At 43.1% G+C, this 15,999-nt stretch overlaps 1 protein-coding gene across 4 annotated transcripts in view; it reads left to right on the top strand.

Annotated features, from left to right (window-relative positions):
* The window catches only part of LOC136671492 (AP-2 complex subunit alpha-2), a 38,522-nt gene that overhangs the window by 6,424 nt on the left and 16,099 nt on the right, over positions 1 to 15,999 (top strand). For 2 of the 4 annotated variants that reach the window (XM_066647183.1, XM_066647184.1), the window contains exons 3-8: positions 11,308 to 11,376; positions 12,273 to 12,415; positions 12,567 to 12,760; positions 13,036 to 13,165; positions 13,884 to 13,985; positions 15,555 to 15,663. In XM_066647183.1, the coding sequence (XP_066503280.1) occupies positions 12,365 to 12,415; positions 12,567 to 12,760; positions 13,036 to 13,165; positions 13,884 to 13,985; positions 15,555 to 15,663 (586 nt within the window). In that variant the 5' untranslated portion in view covers positions 11,308 to 11,376; positions 12,273 to 12,364. Of the gene's footprint in view, positions 1 to 8,757; positions 8,835 to 8,910; positions 9,120 to 11,307; positions 11,377 to 12,272; positions 12,416 to 12,566; positions 12,761 to 13,035; positions 13,166 to 13,883; positions 13,986 to 15,554; positions 15,664 to 15,999 lie in introns of those variants that run through there. The other 2 variants (XM_066647185.1, XM_066647182.1) reach the window with 2 other exon arrangements.

Raw genomic sequence — 15,999 nt, 5'->3', positions numbered from 1 at the left:
GTGGAGGTGCTTCGCTCCAGGGCACTTCACACATGGATGCTGAGGGAGGAGACAGCGCTGTTCATTCACTACCCCCACCCCCTGTTTTCCTGCCAGTTCAGGGGATCAAGCCTATGACCTTTAGGTCCCAGGTCCACTTCTCTAACCGGCCCTCAGTGATGTAAGAACTCATGTATCTGCTCCACAGTCTAATGCTAAGGGGCTTTACACTTCTCCAGTCCATACATGGCATTGGTTATGGTCCACTTAGGCTCATGTGCAGCTGCTCCAGAATGTTTTCTTGGACCACTTTGGGTCGGTACTGACCACCGCACCCAGGGAACGCCTGTGAGTTTTGGAGATTGACCAAATCATTATGACCATCAAGGAAAGACACCTTCAGGCCACAGAGGTCTGTTTACACACTGTGGTGCTTCTTTATGAGCGTTAATTAGTGTGCGGCCTCTCCTGGGTTTCACTCTGACTTTTCTATCCGTGTTTAATCTGGAGTCGTATCTCACTCACAGCTGCATCGAGGCGTGTCCTAATCACTTTTAATTCAACGCCACGCCTTGGTCACATTCTTCAAGAATAAGCTGTCAGTCTGACTCATTTATTCCCACATCAGGATTCAGGATCTGATTCCAGATCACAGCAATCTCAAATTCTCAAATCTAATTATTTGCACAGCATTGAATTCTACTTTAATTTATATTTGGCACATCATCCCAACCTTGTGGAAAAGGCTCTTGTAATATAATCTTTTTTAGTTCCATTATCCTCCAGGTCACCTCACACCCTGATGATGAGGTCTGGGCGACTCTTGGTTCACTTACAAATGTTCTTCTTTTGTATCTATTTCCTTTTCTCAGTAAAAGCTTCTTTACGATTCCACATTCTTTCGGACCCATAGCCCACACTTGAAATCGAGACCTTGTAGAGTCATGTACAGCAGCACCAGAGCATCCCATTTCATTTCTTACTTGTCGGCCAAGCAGACTGTGTGTGTGTGTAAAGTGTCCAAAAGTCTGTGTTTAAGACACGGGTCCTTTACATTTTCACGTATCAGTGGTTCTAATGTTAACAAAACATATTGTTTCTGTTTCTATAGCAGCCTTTTACAGCTCTGATAACATTCAGCCTCAACACTAGTGTAAATATCTAATCATTATAATCAATTAAGCTTTTCTATAGGCTGTAAACACTCAAACCGGTTCTGTTTTATCCGTCTCAGTGAGAGGGCAGCAGCTCAGTTCAGGCACGTGGCCAGAGTCTGATCCAAAATTAAATGTAATGATTTTTTATAAACTGCATTTTTATTTTGATGAATTTTAAGAAATCTTCATCTTAAAAAATAACACGTTCTGGACCCCACACTGGGTTAGTGCTCATATTACAGAATCTGGACTGAAACTGTTGATTTTTGATCTGCCAGAAAATGTAATGCCTTTTAAGTTTTTGCACAATTTCTCCCGTTACTAGTCATTGTCCACGTTTCATCCCTGAACACACACAACCCCAGCCGCAGGAAGATGGAAGCGGAGTGTAGTTGCTCCGAGAGGCCAACCCACCACTTCTTTACAAACTGACACATGCCCACACTAGCTACAAACTGGTTTCCAAAAAGTTGGGACACTAAACAAATTGTGAATAAAAACTGCAATGATGTGAAGGAGCCAACATCTAATATTTTATTCAGAATAGAACAAAAATCACAGATCAAAACTTTAAGCTGAGAGAATGTATCATTTTAAGGGGAAAATGTTGTTTCAAAATTTTATGGCGTCAACAAATCCCAAAAAGGCAATCCCAAGGCAATTTTTTACCACTGTGTGGCATCCCCCCTTCTTCTTACAACACTCAACAGACGTCTGGGGACAGAGGAGACCAGTTTCTCAAGTTTAGAAATAGGAATGCTCTCCCATTCATGTCTAATACAGGCCTCTAACTGTTCAATCGTCTTGGGCCTTCTTTGTCGCACCTTCCTCTTTATGATGCGCCAAATGTTCTCTATAGGTGAAAGATCTGGACTGCAGGCTGCCATTTCAGTACCCAGATCCTTCTCCTACGTAGCCATGATGTTGTGGTTGCTGCAGAATGTGGTCTGGCATTATCTTGTTGAAAAATGCAGGGTCTTCCCTGAAAGAGATGACGTCTAGATGGGAGCATATGTTGTTCTAGAACCTGAACATAGTTCTCTGCATTAATGATGCCTTTCCAGACATGCAAGCTGCCCATGCCACAAGCACTCATGCAGCCCCATACCATCAGTGATGCAGGCTTCTGAATGGAGCGTCGATAACAACTTGGGTTATCCTTGTCCTCTCTGGTCCGGATGACATGGCGTCCCAGTGTTCCATAAAGAACTTCAAATCGTGACTCATCTGACCACAGAACAGTCTTCCATTTTGCCACACTCCATTTTAAAAGACCCCTGGCCCAGTGCAAACGTCTGAGCTTGTGGAGCTTGCTTAGAAATGGCTTCCTCTTTGCACTGTAGAGTTTCAGCTGGCAACGGCGGATGGCACGATGGGTTGTGTTCACTGACAATGCTTTCTGGAAGTATTCCTGAGCCCATTCTGTTATTTCCTTGACAGTGGCGTTCCTGTTTGAGGTGCAGTGATGTTTAAGGGCCCGGAGATCACGAGCATCCAGTAGAGCTTTACGGCCTTGACCCTTACGCACAGCAATTGTTCCAGATTCTCTGAATCTTTTAATGATGTTATGCATGGTTGATGATGATAACTTAAAAGTCTTTGCTATTTTACGCTGGGTAACACCATTCTGGTATCGCTACACTATCTTTCTGCTCAACAATGGTGGAATTGGTGATCCTCTTACCATCTTGGCTTCAGAGAGACACTGACACTCTGAGAAGCTCTTTTTATACCCAATCATGTTGTCAATTGACCTAATTAGTGTTAATTGGTCTTCCAGCTGTTCGTTATATGCTCAATTTCCTTTTTCCAGCCACTTATTGCTACTTGTCCCAACTTTTGGGGGATTTGTTGACACTGTGAAATTTGGAATCAACATATTTTTCCTTTAAAATGTTACATTTACTCAGATTAAACTTTTGATCTGTCATCTGTGTTCTATTACGAATAAAATATTGACATTTTCCATCTCCACATCATTGCATTCAGTTTTTATTCACAATTTGTTTAGTGTCCCAACTTTTTTGGAATCCGGTATGTAGTTAAAAAGAGTGAGGGGTTGCTATTCAGACCGAAAGCCTTGCAGACAAAGTCCGAACACACGCTAACACTTAAATTATGTAACTTTTTAAATTGGAGTGCTGCATATTTCTTGTTGACTCGTGTATATTTGAGATTTGGAAAAACTAATTTATTGGGTTTAGGATTCTGTGGCTACTTCAGAAACACCTGTGGCCTTGTGCTGAATGTGATCGGTAAACACACCTGAGTACACATTCTCACCTGGAGAAATGACCCAGCAGTCCACACACCCCTCACCTTCACTTTCCTGAGCACGTGCTGTTCTGCCCTCATTAGATCACCTCTGATCAAGGGAGAAGGTCTTCAGTGTGGTCAGTGTAGCTCATTTGTCTTATCATGAGATTACTGTAAGAGTATTATAAGATTATTCACCTGTTTTAGTTTAAGAATTGATTTTAAGTCCTGTTTCGGCTCGGCTGGGTCCCTCTCCCTCAGCACGGTCAGATAAACTACTCCTTTTCACAGATACGTTATTAAACAGTTTAGTGTGCCGTCTTGCACACCTTCAGTCCTCCATCACTTCTGGTTCTTATCCACTCCATGCTGCCTACACTACTGCGCTCTACACTGTTAGAAATAAAGGTACTGTAGAGGTACATTACTGTCACTAAAGCTACAAACAGTGTAGTGTATCTTTAAAAGTACAGCAGTGGTGTTAAAGTGCTGTTGTGTTCCCTAAAGGTTCATTACATCCCCGTCCTCAGAAAGTGAATATTTGTAAGCTTTTGTTATAGATCTGTTTAAAATATAAAATAATATAAGCTCTGGAGATGAAATGGTGCGAATGAAATAACTTAAAAATGTACAGTTGTTATAGAATATGGTACAATTCATTCATTCATTCATTCATTATCTGTAACCCTTATCCAGTTCAGGGTCGCGGTGGGTCCAGAACCTACCCAGAATCACTGGGCGCAAGGCGGGAATACACCCTGGAGGGGGCGGTACAATTATGTTCCTTAATTAAAAGTACTATATATATGTACCCTTGAATGTACCACCATAGTGACAGTTGTCCCTAGTTGGTTTTCTACTACCACAGCCCCCCACCCCGCCACACCCACCCACTCCTTAAGTCCCTTAACAACGTTAAGCGGTGTTTACTCATGGTGTATTGGCGTGTTGTTGTTGTTTGGGACTGAACACAGCTCCGTCTTCAGTTCAGACAGATCAGTAGAGTTTGTTCCTTCCTTGTTGCAGCGTCCAGCTCTCGCTGGATTCTTTCGTCGGCCACCGATCCAAGGAGCGTTTGAACCTCTTCAAAAGACCACGGCGTCATTTTACGACTCCTAACACTATTGTTCTCTATGTCCCAGAATTCAGACTGGACACTGCTGGGGGCAGATCCCTTCAGTTTCATGTCACGGAAAATGTGTAACGCACTGAAAAATCCTTAATTCTCCTTTTATTTAATTTTCTTGCCATATACTTACAGCATTTTATAATGAGACATCAACTATATTTAAGAGGTCCTCACTTCACAGGCCATCGTTTATGAACACTGCTGGTCAGGGCAAGTGAGGTCAGGGCGAGTCTGTATTGTAAAATGAGTGTCATATAAAATACAGAAACACAGCAGGAAGTGGACAACCCTGGCCATACATAGCAAATCATTTTCACACACCTGCTGGATTCAGTCTTTGTTTGCTGATGTAATTACAGCATCGTGCCACAGCTGGGCGTCAACGAGTAAATATTTACTCACAGCTTTTCTTTTGCAAATATTTGTCTTGCGCCACACGCAGACGTCTCCAAACCCAACACAAACTGAACGCAACATTGGGTTTGTTTCTCTCAGCGTAGAAACGCATGGCTCGTCTGTTTGCCATCTTCACAAACTAAAAATATTACTTCATTCATGTCGTGGTGTTTCTTCCCCTGTGTTTTACACGTCTGTTACTCCTCTTTGTGTAACTTAGCCTTAAATAAGGATCACTGATCATCCTGTCTTGTCGATGGATGCAATCAAATCCTCACAGCAGTGTTCCAGCATCTAAAGCTAGGTTTCCAGTTCAAAAGTAAGGCTGGAGTAAAAGGTGTAAACCGTATACGACGTGGTCGACTGTAGGTTTTCGACTGGTACAGCTCACGCAGATGTTCTGACCACTGAGACCAGCGCTAGGCAAAGCTGCATCCTGTCTCCTTTCCTGTTTTTGTTGGCTCTTGATTATGTCATGAGGCAGCCCCTGGTTCTCCACTTCACAGATGACATTGCCTTATTGGCGGAAGATGGCGACCACCTGCAGAACCGACATCAAACCGGCTTTTTAAGCCACAACAAGCAGATTGTGGCTCAGTCCAAAGCGGTGCATCTCTGAATGCAATAGGGAATGATGAAGATTTAGGGCAAGGGGCCTGACCTGGAGTGAGTGAAGTGATCAGCGTATTTGAGTTATTCGACAAAACGCAGTGACAGACTTCAAGCATGTTTCTTAAGCTGATGTTGCAAACTGCTCACTGGAAAAACGTTATACTCTGCCACTTATTTCACCATTTTCACTCAGGGCTTATTTCTCTGCACTCGTCTGAATCTGCAGTTCAGTCTCTGCACTTGACGTCAGAAGCAGAGCAGAATCAGGACGCCTCGTTTTATCCCGTGTTTTCTGGCAGCACATAGAGAACTCATTGGGGTCTTGTTTCACAGTGTGTGGGTTGGTAAGCTCCAGATCCCCACATTAATTTGAACATACACATGATTATTTTTTCATTAAATAAAAGCCCTTTAAACATTAGTCTTTGAGAGAACAGAAACTCCCGCTCCTCTGAAAGACGACTGCAGAAAGACTTGTGTGTAAACTGGAGTGTGTATAGAGGATGGTATAGTCTTGTGCCAGAAGAAAAGTTCAGGAGAAATGTCCCAGATTTTTGACCCAGCGAGATAAGACTCTTGGTTTCAGGCCAGTGTTTCTTGACACATCAAACTAAGCTGTGGAATAAATGTTGAGTCTTTGTTGATTGTTGTCTAAAACTGGGCGAAGCAATTAAAAATACCTCATTCTTCCACAGCGACTGCTCTCCACCAAATTGACAGCTTTTACCCCAAAATGTTCGCTCTGCAGCAGCCCACGATCCTCAGCTACAGCACAGAGGGTCATCCAGCCTCTTTCTTCAAACTTAATCTCCTTCATCAAAGTTCAGAGGCAACAGACACACGCTGCAGTTATTTCTTTATGGTGAAATGGTTATCAACATAGAAAAATAATTAATAAGTAAGTGCTTCACTTAAATAAATCACAACCTGCATTTAGTAAATCATTGCCTTAATTGAAAAAAAAAACATTACTCAGTTTATTATATTACTGCCTGCATTTAAAATATCATTGGCTCAATTTAACGTATCACATCCTCATTCATTCATTCATTCATTATCTGTAACCCTTATCCAATTCAGGGGAATCATTGGGCGCAAGGCAGGAATACACCCTGGAGATGGCGCCAGTCCTTCAGAGGGCAACACACACATTTACACACTCACTCACTTACATGTACGGACTCTTTTGAGTCGCCAATCCACCTACCAACGTGTGTTTTTGGACTATGGGAGGAAACCGGAGCACCCGGAGGAAACCCACGCAGACACAGAGAGAACACATCACACTCCTCACAGACAGTCACCCGGAGGAAACCCACGCAGACACAGGGAGAACACACCACACTCCTCACAGACAGTCACCCGGAGGAAACCCACGCAGACACAGGCAGAACACACCACACTCCTCACAGACAGTCACCCGGAGGAAACCCACGCAGACACAGGGGAGAACACACCACACCCCTCACAGACAGTCACCCGGAGGAAACCCACGCAGACACAGGGAGAACACACCACACCCCTCACAGACAGTCACCCGGAGGAAACCCACGCAGACACAGGGAGAACACACCACACCCCTCACAGACAGTCACCCGGAGAACACACCACACCCCTCACAGACAGTCACCCAGAGGAAACCCACGCGGACACAAGGAGAACACACCACACCCCTCACAGACAGTCACCCGGAGGAAACCCACGCAGACACAGGGAAAACACACCACACCCCTCACAGACAGTCACCCGGAGGAAACCCACGCAGACACAGAGAACACACCACACTCCTCATTTTAACAAAATCATTGCCGAAGTTTGATATACCACTGCCTCGAGTTCTAGGTCTGATTTATTAAATGGAAAGAAATGAAATGTGCAATTAAAATAAAATAATATGCGGGGGGGAGCAGTTATGGGTTCAGTGCCTTACTCAAGGGCCTCTCAGCTGTGGATTGAGGAGGAGGAAAGTGCTGTTCCTTCACTCCCACCACCCCCGGTTTTCCTGCTGCTCGTGGAAATTGAACCAATGACCTTTCAGCCCTAAGCCTGAGTATGTCTCTACCTGGTGGTTCAGGATCTTTGGAGAAATGGCATTCATTTCAAATTTTACTGAATTTTACATTAAATCCCTAACAACATGTAAAAACAAATATAAACAGGCGAATAATTTCATTATAGTCTTAGCCCTGCTCTCAGAATGAGACAGATATATTCTCCGTATTTTAAGGTGGTTCCAGCTGAACTGAGTGACACAACCCTGGAGCTGCTGAGGTGTTTGCAGCACGTCCAGATGAAAAGTGTTGCACAGGTGTGTGAACAAAACCACTGTGTGTTTACGTCAATTACCACCAGTCACACCTTAGTCACAGAACTTATGTGAAAATAATGAGTTAGAACCTATTTATAGACGTCAGGTTTGCACAGCAGAACTTTCTGGATCATGAGGAAGAGGAACCCAGGCCTGAAATATGCCACATTTTATCACACACTGCTTCTCGCAGCCAAACTTTCCTCTCAAACCAAAGACGTTCTTGACGCAACCTCTTCTCCTTTTTTAGGAACGCTTTACGCTTGATGCTGGAACATTGCGATGAGGATTTAATGGCAGAAGTGTGGTCAGGTGCTGGGGTTGGATGCAGGCCTTCACTGTGTATCACGCCTGATTTTATTTGTGTTATGATTCAGCACTTAATGACAGGCACATTACTAATGATACAGGCTTTTTATCTTGATCGCAACACCCAATTAAACATCTTCTCTGACACATCCAGTTACAAATACAACAGCTTGTCCAGATTAGTCCTGAGCAATGACTTTAAAATGAAATGACAGGCGAGTAGTAACACTAAGTAAAGAGGCATGTCTGTTAACAGTGGTGCTGAATGGAACCAGACATCCACCTCTGAAGTGATGGAGTTCCAGATGAGTTGGAGTGGTGTTTGATCCAGAACTAATCATCAACCCAGCACCTCATTTAACTAATGTGTGGCAGAATTCCATCAAATTCCCAAAGCAGTGTTTTTTTCACTACATTTAATATATAGCCTTCCCTGAAGAGGATAGTCTGTTCCTGCAGTGAAGAGGACCACACCGCTGATGATCGCCCTGGGGGTCCTAAAATCAGAGCAGTGGAGACAAAGTGCCGAAAAAAAGATTGAAGAGTGGACACAGGGTTTAAAAGCTCCAGTAGTGCTACTGTGTCTGATCCGCTTGCACCAGTAAAACACACCACCAGGGTCACTGCAGCACAGAGAATGATCCACCACCCACATTACACCAGAACAGGTGGAGAGTGGGGTAAAAATGTAAGTAGAGCAACACAGAGACTACAGTCCTTAATTGTAGAACTGCAGATGAAGGAAAAATCGGGAGGTGTGTGTGGACCGTAGATGGCGCTGTGGCGTAGCAGTGTTCAGGGTTGTAGCGGAAGAAGAGGGTCGCTAGCTGCTGCTAGGCTAACAGCCGCTTCTCTTCTCCTCGGTCTCGGTTTAAACCTTTATTTTTTATTTCTTTTCGGGGCGAAATGCCGGCGGTGTCTAAAGGAGACGGAATGCGCGGCTTGGCCGTGTTTATTTCCGACATCAGAAACTGTGAGTCTTTTTTCTGAGGGCGGGAAACTTTCCTTAGAAACTAACCGAGCTAAGGCTAATGCTAACTACACAACTCCCTCAGCACAGTCCATAACCTAACGGTTATTATCAGGATATAACCGCTTCTTCACACTCTTTATGAACCCTAAATAAATATCTCAGCCTGGGAGACACTGGGTTATCCTCCTTTCTCTGCTCAGTTATGTTTAGGTTCAGTTTTTTTAGTGGAGTAGGTGTGGCAGCAGAGTGATTAATCTAAACTTACTCAGATTTATTTAAACTTAACCAGAACTATCCACACTACATCAGACTAATCCTCATTGAACCTCATTGATTTAAACGTGACCACACTTTTTAACCAGTCTTATTTATACTTGCATATATATTTTAAAACTTAACCAGACTTATCTACATTTAACCAGACCTGTCTCTATTAAACCAGAGCTAATTAACATCATCTAATTAACTGCCTTTAACCCGTTAGTTTTACATCAACGTAAATGGACTAATCAGTGTAATTTAAACTGAACTAGATTCTTCTAAAAATTACCACACTGATTTAAACTATATCAGACTAATATAAACTTAACCAGAGTGATATAAAATAATCAAACTTATCAAAACCAAACCAGACACATCTACATTAAACCAGGCTTCTTTTTTTAGACTGTATCAGAGGTACCTGTGTTTTACCAGACTTATCTAAACTCACCCACCAGACTAATCTATACTTAATCAGACTCTTTAAAACATAACCAAGCTTTTTAAAACTAACCTGTCCTAATCTAAATAGAGCTGGACGATGCGGCCAAAGTTTATACCACAATATATTTCTTAATTTCGGTTGATACGATATCATTTTATCAGTGTGAACAATACAGAAGCCACAGAAAAGCTGCGAAAAACAGAACGCAACCCGATATCACCATTAAACAACAACCATGGGGCTTTGTCAGTGAGAATATTTTTAAACTAACTTTAAAATCGAGTGCTGAACCAATGACAGCGCCCTCTAATGAGCCTCAGTCAGACGCTGTAAATAATGTGTGTTATCAGTTTAATTATCGTTACCATTTTTATTGAAACATTTTATATTGCAATATTTATTGATATCGAATTATTGTCCAGCCCTAAATCTAAGTGAGTACACTTATCAAAGCATAACCAGTCTGATCTGAAAACTACCAGTCTGATCTAAACTGAACTAGATTCATCTAAACTTGTGTAATCAGACCTTAACCAGAAAAGTCTCAGTCTGATCTAAATGTACTCGGCAGGGTTAATGAAATACATCACAAACTAAACGAACCTCTCTAAACTCATCTAGACTAAATTATCCAGTGTAAACTCGCTCTAGTTCAGACAGGTTCCGCGCTCACAGTGGCGTGGGTTCAGGATTTGCATGATCTCTAAGATAATCTCGAACAACAGCGCGTGCCTTCACTCTCGGAGCGTAGGAAGCAAGCGGCTGCAGGTCTGCGTCCAGATCTCCACAGCCGTGGGTTTGTAAGAATGAGGAACACATCCTAAATCGCCTGCCGTTTTATCAGCTCCAGGGATCATGCAGGTGCCCTCTGTCGTTCTACATGTCACTACAGGTGTCGTTCTACAGTTACAGACTGTAGCTCATCTGTTGTTTTGTGGATTTTGTTAATCCACTGCACTGTGTTCTTGGGTGTTTGGGACCCCCCCAAATTACCCCCACAGAGCAGGTATTACCATGTTTTCTCACAGCCTGCAGCTGAAGATAATGCTTATCAAAAATGATGATAGTTCCACTTCTACAGCACTTTTCTGGACCCCCAAAGTGTTTAACGTTCTTTGGGACATCGGTGGAGGGTGACAGAGCGGTTTATTGAACACGAGGACGTTCAGGACACAGTGTGTGACCACAGGACATCACAGTCACATCCTGACTCTGTTCCAGGATGTGACCCGAGGGCATTTTAAGACCTGAGAGACTCAGGACCTCGGTTTTACGTCTCATCGGTGTAACCAGACGGACCCGCGGTGACGTTATAAGGACTGTTTCAGCCCTGACGCCTTTTGAATGAGGGCAGCCAATAAAAACAGAGCTTATTTGCATAAATCTGACTTTATATCACGGTGGCAAACCCAGCCTGTGAACATAAAACCATAGGAAAACACAGAATATGGGTTGTTTACATTGATTTTTCTTTATCAACAGGTAAAAGTAAGGAGGCAGAAATCAAAAGAATAAACAAGGAGTTGGCCAACATCCGTTCCAAGTTTAAAGGTACGTTGGAAGTGTGGTTTGACACTCACTATTCAGGTGTATTCAGGTGCAGTCAAAATGTTTGTAGGATTCATAACAACAACAACAACTGAGTGGCGTTTGGCACTGCGCGTTCAGTGGTGAAATAATTATCACCAGATCTCCTTGGTCTTGGCTGCAAACACAGACCTGGACCTTGGTTTATCACAAATCATTCAGCCCTAGTTTCCTCCAGGGGTTTAAATATTTCCCCTTGTTTCTGAAGAAAAGGGGGTTCTCTGAGTCAGATGCAGAGATAGTCTCCTGTTTGTCTTGCTCGTTGCGGAGAGAAAGTGCTGTTATCTGCTTCCTGTCTGCTGCTGCTGACTCAGGCATCGTCAGATTAAAGTTTCGTCAGAGCCCGCCTCATGTGCAGATGAAGTACCTCCGAAGCTCAGTCTGAGACGTTTGTTGCACTTTCTGCTTCTCTTCATCCGAGTTAATCCCAAACCCCTTCCGTGAAGTTGAGGTCTGGGATCTGGGGGTCACCATTTCATAGTTCAGAGAATCACCTTTTCTCTGTGTGGGCTTCTTCCTGGCTCCACAGCTGCTGACAGTGCTGCACCCACTCTCCATCCCCCGTAGGATGTTAAATAATTGATTTGGTGTAAACCAGTGACTGTAGAAAACATGGACAGCACCTCCTCTCTCAGAAGTGAAGCCAGCGCAGGTCTAGCGCCTCTACTGGCTGGTGACGATATTCCCTCCCTTTTCAATTTCTGTAAATCCACAGAGAATGGACTCATGCCGTTCTTGTTTCCACATGATGAGATGTCATTAATGTGACGCGGGGATGAGATGCTGAGCCCTATGTAAATGATATGGTTTAGTGTCATTTGTTGAGGGTGCTAACGTTATATTCTCTCTGTGCTGTTTAGGAGATAAAGCTCTGGATGGATACAGTAAGAAAAAATATGTCTGTAAGCTGCTCTTTATTTTTCTTCTGGGACATGACATCGATTTCGGCCACATGGAGGCAGTCAATCTCCTCAGCTCCAACAAATACACAGAGAAACAGATTGTAAGTGCTGCAGGCTTCATTTGCATGTGCCTTAGTGTGACTGGGAGTGAGAGAGAGAGAGAATGACAGGGGCAAGGATCGAGGGAATAACTTGTAACACTATCACTGCACATTAAGAGTGAGTGTGATTTTTCTCTCTGCTGTTTCTCAGGGGTATCTCTTCATCTCGGTGCTGGTGAACAGCAACAGTGACCTGATCAGACTGATCAATAACGCTATAAAGAACGACCTGTCCAGCAGGAACCCCACCTTCATGAACCTCGCTCTGCACTGCATCGCTAACGTCGGTAGCAGAGAGATGGCCGAGGCTTTCGCTGCTGATGTGCCTCGCATCCTTGTTGCAGGGTGAGAGCACAACAGAGGACAGCCAATCAGAACAGAGTTCATTTACATACACAATGTCCTTCACATCTGCAATTTTAATGTGCACCATTATGCACAGAATTGCACACACACTGGGTATAATCCTGGTAAAAAAAAAGTGTGAAACGTAATGAAATGCTCTGGAGGAGCTGCACATGAGCCTTAAAGCCTCTGTGTTTCTCAGCTGGAGAGAGAGGAGCTGTTGAAATGTAATTTCTCTGAAGTGATGGCCTGGTTTGTGTGTGTGTGTTTAACAGGGACACGATGGACAGCGTGAAGCAGAGTGCTGCTCTGTGTTTATTGCGGTTAAACCGGACCTCTCCCGACCTCATCCCCATGGGGGAGTGGACATCGCGTGTCGTTCACCTCCTCAACGACCAGCACCTGGTACTGATTCAGTCTGAACTCTTACAGAGAACAGTGTTTGTAAATAAGTGAATAATTTACTCCTCAGTTTTAGTATTTTACAATTCCACTGCCCAATCACAAGGTGCACAGGTTTCCAAATGAAGCACCACCACACTTTAGAAGCCTGACGCTGGAGCTCAGCACGCTTGGAGGAGAACACTAACTTACCGATGGGTGTGGCATCACTCCGCATCATTGGAACCTCGTTTTTAAACAGGAAACTTTTTCTTTAGGGACGCTGCAGTGTTTCTTCTATGGCTTTCATAAGAACACTGTGTTGCTCCTTTATTTTTAGGAGTGTGCAGTAAATTTACAGCTTTCTCCACGTTTCCCCAAATGTTAGTGAGTGTAAAGAAGGAAAAGGACAGCACTAAATAACATTCTCAACATGGGTTCAGAGGGTGGAGAGTCAGAGGCTTATTATCAAAGTCGTAGTGGGTAAAATGTTTTATTATTTAACAGATTGTTAAATACATGGCTTTTAATGTAAAGGAACAATCTGGCAACCCGTACATAGTCTATGCTCCACCAACAGCATCAGACATCACCGGGTCGTTCAGTGTTCTCTCTTAGCGTCGTTAGCGTAGATTTAACTACGTTTACGTTTTGTTGCATGACACCTTTTGTATTTCACACAACCGTAAATGTAGAGTATTGTTTATTGAATGCAGTAACAGTGTAAATGTCCTTCTCACAGGGAGTGGTCACTGCCGCGACGAGCCTCATCATCACTCTCGCTCAGAAAAACCCAGACGACTTCAAGACGTCTGTCTCTCTGGCTGTGGCCAGACTCAGCAGAGTAAGGCTTTCAGGCTTTAATTAATTTTCTTTAATTGAGCAGGGGATCGTTTTTCTAACAAATAAGTAGCAAATTCAGCAGTTATTTCACTTGGAAACTGACTGTGATTAATGATGCATTGTGGGTTGTGTAATTAAAGGTAAAATCCTTTGGAGTTTTGTGTGTTAGGGTTCTGTACGACAGATATTTACAGATATATTGTAAGCAGCTGGGAAAATGGGCAGAAACAAAGAGGGCATTTTAATGTTTTGGCTAATCCTGACTGTTCAGTGCAGTTTAATGGTGGCTCTGATGGACACACAAAGTTGTTTCAAACCAAAACGCAGCTTTTACAGACAAAGCCCAATCTGTGGTGTTTATCTTGTCCTCATTATAGAGCCGAGCCTCTGGGCACAAAGACATAGGGATAATGAGCTGCCGTTCGACTGGCTTTATTGATTCAAGACTTCTAGCGAAACAGGAGCCAGGAAATAACAGATACACACTGTGTTATTGCTTTTGATTTATCATTCGTAATTAACGTGCCAATTCAGAGACGTCACAATATTCACAGCTTGTTTATTTACAGGAACGGTTACATAAATACATTACAGAAATAGTTACATGTCGCATCAGATAGGTTTACTCTTGGTGTTTTAAATAAATTAAATCTTAAGTTAATAGAACGGTCCATTTTTGTGCCTAGGTCTTGGCACGAGAATGTTAACATCTACATAGTCTACTTTGCACTTGTTCTTTGACATTTCTTGTTAAAGTAAAGCAGGGGTCTTTAACCAGGGAGTTGCAGCCCCTCTTTCGGGTCTCGACGTTGTCTTAGAGACGTCACAGGGCGGTCCTACAAAAATATACTGATGCACATCAATCCCAGAGTGATTAGGACACACCCTCCAAAAAATCATCATCCCTCACCCAACCCACTGTCTCCACACATTTCTCCAGCAGGGGGAGACAGAACTCACAGTGGAACCAAACTCTAGGGGGCGCTGCTGGTTCCTCGTGTTTTACTCCTGTACTCCATTAACACAGAAGGGTTTGTGTGGACTAAACTGTATCGGCTGGGATATAGAAACAGCTGGCTTTTTTGTGATTGGCTGTGCTGTATGTTGTGGGAAGTTCCTACATCAGGAGCTTAGGTCTGATTGGCTCTGTTGGGTTTATGGGAGGAGTCAGTGGGTGGTTCCTAAATCTGGAGCTTGTGTCTGATTGGCTCTTGGGTTTATTTGTGGAGTCAGTGGGTGGGTCATAAATCTGAAGCTTGGGTCTGATTGGCTCTGTTGGGTTTATGGGCGGAGTCAGTGGGCGGTTCCTAAATCTGGAGCTTGTGTCTGATTGTGTCTTGTCAGATCTAGTCTCTAAGGCTGTTATGAAGCCTGCGGTGTAGAAGAAACAAACAGCAGATTAATCACTGCTTAATCCAATGAAACGGAAATCGTGTCAATTTTCTGCCAAGGATTTTTCAGCTGATGAAATTTTGGAGCATCCTTGGCCTAAAGTGGTGTAAGTGATGAAATAGCGTGTAGCGAAATTGGTCCAAATTAAATAAGTGTTTTGTTTTTCTCTGTTTCTCAGATCGTCACTTCAGCCTCCACAGATCTGCAGGATTACACGTACTACTTTGTTGCAGCACCGTGGCTCTCAGTCAAACTGCTCCGGCTCCTGCAGTGTTACCCCCCTCCAGGTACAGATATACCCCCTCCTACAGGCTGGAGTAGGAACATTACGCTTTTAATGAGCAGGAAAACAATAAACAAACAGATGGAGTGTATTATTCTTTAACTGTTCAAGCTTTGACTGGAAGAGATTGCTCGACGTTTATATGCTTTGCCTTATTTTATTTATTTGTATTATTACTATTTTTTGCTGCTTTGGTTAAGTTCAGCACATGTCGACTTATATGAACATTCATTTTATAACTCAGTTATTAATTAAAATATTGCGTGTTTTGCTTCTATTTTTTAAAATAGTGCTCGATAAATAAAATATTTTATTATTATTATTATTATTATTATTATTA

This window comes from Hoplias malabaricus, chromosome 16 (assembly GCF_029633855.1).
Source record: "Hoplias malabaricus isolate fHopMal1 chromosome 16, fHopMal1.hap1, whole genome shotgun sequence".
Taxonomy (NCBI): domain Eukaryota; kingdom Metazoa; phylum Chordata; class Actinopteri; order Characiformes; family Erythrinidae; genus Hoplias; species Hoplias malabaricus.
This window is presented reverse-complemented; position numbering and strand designations above follow the sequence as displayed.